General features: G+C 50.6%; 1 protein-coding gene across 1 annotated transcript in view; it reads right to left on the bottom strand.

The window, feature by feature from the left end:
• Window positions 1-2,369: 2,369 nt before the first annotated feature.
• Window positions 2,370-3,789, bottom strand: part of LOC104287757 (ankyrin repeat domain-containing protein SOWAHA-like) — a 1,734-nt gene continuing 314 nt past the window's right edge. The window contains exon 2 of the mRNA XM_009886489.1: window positions 2,370-2,380. Coding sequence (XP_009884791.1) covers window positions 2,370-2,380 — 11 coding nt within the window. The remainder of the gene's footprint in view (window positions 2,381-3,789) is intronic.

The following is a 3,789-nucleotide window of genomic DNA, read 5'->3' as shown; positions in this document are numbered from 1 at the left end:
GAAGCTTTGATTTGTTGGGTGGGAGGAGCATCATATCTTCAAAGAGTAGCTCTGCCACAAAACTGGATCCAAGTTAACACACTCCCCATTCTGTGCTGGTTTTACCCCATTTGGCATAAATGATGGCTAGTTTAAGCGTAAGGCTTGCAAACTGCTGTGGTTTGAGAATCCATTCTATTAGCTTAAGTGACAAAGACGCTATAGGTAAAGGGCAGTTGATAACTAACAAAGAGACTTCATTAATAGCTGAGCAATTGCATCAGACTGCCACCTCACCTGTGCAACTTCTGTTAGTAAAGGCTTCAGCACAAGTCTAATCAGAGCTGCAATTTGGGATCGTAATTGAGACCTTCACAGAAGCTGCATGAATCAAGATCAACATCCATCTCTGCTGTGCTGTCTGCTTTTAGCAATCTAATGAGTGGATGTGAAAGCATGTGCCCCAGGAGCAGGGGGGCGGTGAGAAAGGGGGTACTGTGCTTTCAGGGTTATGTTTACCATAACTTTGTAAGGCTCGGAGTTTGCAGGCTTGTCAGTATGAGATGGGCAAAGGCTACTGTGTGAAAAAACACTCCGCTCCTTTGAAGGACATGGCTTTTGGAGTACAAAGCAGTTGGTTAGAGATAAGCATTGGAGAGCAGAGGGGTGGACTTTAAAATCATCAGCTGGCAAGCAGGAGGTGTGTTTTCAAAAGCAGTGAGAGGAGAGGGCAGAGTCCTGCTGTGAGTTAATCCATGACATGTCCTGTGTTTCAGGGTGGTGCAAAATCAGATGCCTGGATTGGGTGTGAGGCAAGGAGCCACGTCCACCTGCAATGAGGAAACAGCAGCGTGTACAGATGTGGAATGGGCCAGGCAGGTTGAAGAGTAAGTAGCAAGGATGTCAGGAGCTCTTTGAAATGGAGATGCTCAGGCTGCCTGTGTGTGTATCCAGGGGTGGATTATTCCTGGGGGACGGGACCTACAATGCCCACATCGCCCTGCCTGCCTGACACCCCGGGGTGGCAGTGTGAATCCTCCAGGCACGACTCATGAAAAATCTGGCCCTGCCTTCCACAATGGGCTGGAGATCGGTTTCTCCCTGTCCGTTTCACCAGCAGAAAACTTGGAGGATGAGGCTTTCTGTGGCTTAAAAGATTGGTTATTCCCAAAAGGGTTGCTTTATAATATAAAAATTAGAGAAAGCAGCTTGTCTGGGTCAACAGGCAAGCAAACAGCGGTCACAAAATGATTTCACAGTTCGTTGTTAGACTGCTAAACTAAATACTGCTAGGGAGAGAGAACCGCTGTGAAAAAGATGACAGACAAGGTCTGCAATAGCGTGCAGAAAAAAAAAAAGAGCTACTTAGATTTGCGTCATGGAGAACGGTCATTGAAAGGCTGTAAAATGAGAATCCCAAGGTAGCACTGTCCTTCTCTGTCTTTGTCTTAGCAACACCGGAGATAGTAAGGGGAAAACCTTATTCTTTGGAAGCTGTAGATGACTGTGGAGCAAAAGTATGTTCCCTACCAGACAGCTTTAGTCAGCTCACAAACTTATTTCATTTGGGGTTTCTTCTCTGAAGCTCGCTGTGTGTGGTGGCATCCCTGATACCCCCTGTCAACAGCTTGCTTTTGAGAGCTACTTGCTGAGGTTCATGGAAGGCCTTAGCGAGCCCTTTCTTGAGGGAGCCCGGTGCATGATATGAAGTGTGTCAGTGGCTCTGAATGTGGTGGAAAAGACTTTAACATTTTGCCAGGCAGCAGCCACTTTGCATGTTGGTGCTGATGTATGCTATAACCCCTACCTGGATCCAAGAGGAATGGCGATATGTTGAACTCCTCCTGCTGTGGGGGAGTCCTGGAGGGCTGCCCAGATGTCCATGCCAATGGCTCAGAGGCCACATGAGAGTTGAATTTCTTATGAGTTCAAGCTTGTGTTGTCCTCTTAGAAAGGAATGATCATTCACAGGACGCTGCCTTGTTTTACTGAGCTCTTTCCCCTGTAAAAGGAGAAAACCAGGCTGGGCAAAGGCCACAACCTTCTGTGGCCACAGAGTCCGGCAGAGGAACTTCCCTTCTGCAGGAAAGAGTTCCTCCCTCAAATAAACCTCAAGCAAAGTGGAGACCTCAATTAGTGCTTAAGCAAGGACTCGAGGCATTCCCCAGCACGCGTGTTATGCAAGGGTCAGGTTCTGCTGCCCTGATTCCCGTTCCTCCCCGAAACTGCAGGCATTTAGGCACATGCCTCAAATACATGAGGAGTCCCACCTCCTGCATTGGTCTGCCCCAAAGCATCACGGGTCCTATATCTGGGGTCAGCCAGCAGCAGAAGCATCAACCAGGCAGTGATGTACCCCTGTCCCATGTATCTTGGCTCTCTTCCTGCCTTCATAAAGGATCTACAGGAGAGCCAGATTAGGTGCAAGATTAAGCTACTGCATTTTTTTACTGTATAGAAGCTCATTTATGCTAGACTAGAGAGCAGTGTATATTATAGAACCCACATAATCCAGTGAGATTACTAAAGTCAGTTTGTAATTAGTAAACTCTCAGGAATAACTGCAATGGACATCTCTTCTCTGCACCTGGACCCCCAGTCCCACTCACTCCGATCACATAAACTCCTATGGGCAATCTGGGGTTGGGGTCTCTGAGGAAATGCAGGTCTGGTTATGAAACTCCCTCCCCCCTAACAAGCCTGGGACCTGTATCGCAGTACAGCTCCTTTTCTGCCCAACTCAGATTCCTACAGCAACGGTTTCCATCCCCAGGCGTGGGAATGGAGCTCTAGCCGCAATGTGGGTACCACTTCCTAGTCCTGTGGTGTGAGGGAAGGGACTGGAGGTGCAGGATGGAGGGGGCGGTATCGGTGCTGCCGGGCAGCCCGGGGCAGTCTTGGGGAGGAGCAGGGCTGCCACGCTGCCCTGCATTCCTTTCTGCATGGGCTGGTGGGCAAGAAGGGCTGAGAAATGGAGTGGGTGTGTTACACCCTCCCCTACTCGGGGCTCTCCAGCTGCTGCCCTCTGCCACAGCTAGTTGTGGAGGACTTGCTGGAAGGCTAGACCTTGATCACCCGCATTTTTAAAAGCAGGACTCGTCCTTAATCTGCTGGGATTAAAAGGGACGCAGTCTTACCTACTCCACAGAATTTAGGTGGGGTAAACAAGTGTTTGCAAACCCCAGGACTAACAACAATCTGTTGCTGTAAGCAAAAGCAAGCACTCCACTCTGGTTGGGGCCAGGCTGTGAGGTTCACACCAGAGTTTGAGACCCCGAACCCCTGCTCCCACTAATGCTGGTGGCTGTGGCTGCACCCAGCAGCTAGTGCCTGCCCAATGGAGTGCGTAGGACTTGGCTATCAAGGGTTCAGATGTGCTTCCAGCAGAGTTGTCGTATCCTTTCACTGGTAGAAAAGCAACAAATAGGAGGGAGGGCAGAGAGGCTCAGACAACTGTTCATTGGATTAATTTAAAAATACATTCTTCAATAGGTTCAATCTGTTTCACAGCTTTTTTCTGGTTGCCTGGCTTCCTCTTGTGGGATGGCCACCAAGGTCCCATCTCCACTGGCAGGGGATGCCAGGGCGCTGTCTCTCAGTCACTCTCGCTGCTGGTTCGGTGGGACGCTGCCGCACGGCCGTGCTGTGGCCTGAGGCAGGCTCGCGGGGGCCTCTCCCGGTGCGCTCCGAGCCCGGAGCCGAGGTTTGGTCTCGGCAGCTTTCGCGATGCTCCGTGCCGAGGCGCGGTGAAGGCTCTACCCGTGTCTCCGCGCCGAACCGGGGCTCAGGCTGGGCCGGGCTGGTCCAGCG

Source organism: Charadrius vociferus, unplaced genomic scaffold, assembly GCF_000708025.1.
Source record: "Charadrius vociferus isolate BGI_N301 unplaced genomic scaffold, ASM70802v2 scaffold676, whole genome shotgun sequence".
Classification (NCBI taxonomy): Eukaryota; Metazoa; Chordata; class Aves; order Charadriiformes; family Charadriidae; genus Charadrius; species Charadrius vociferus.
The sequence above is the reverse complement of the archived record's forward strand: the minus strand, read 5'-3'. Positions and strand labels throughout refer to the sequence as shown.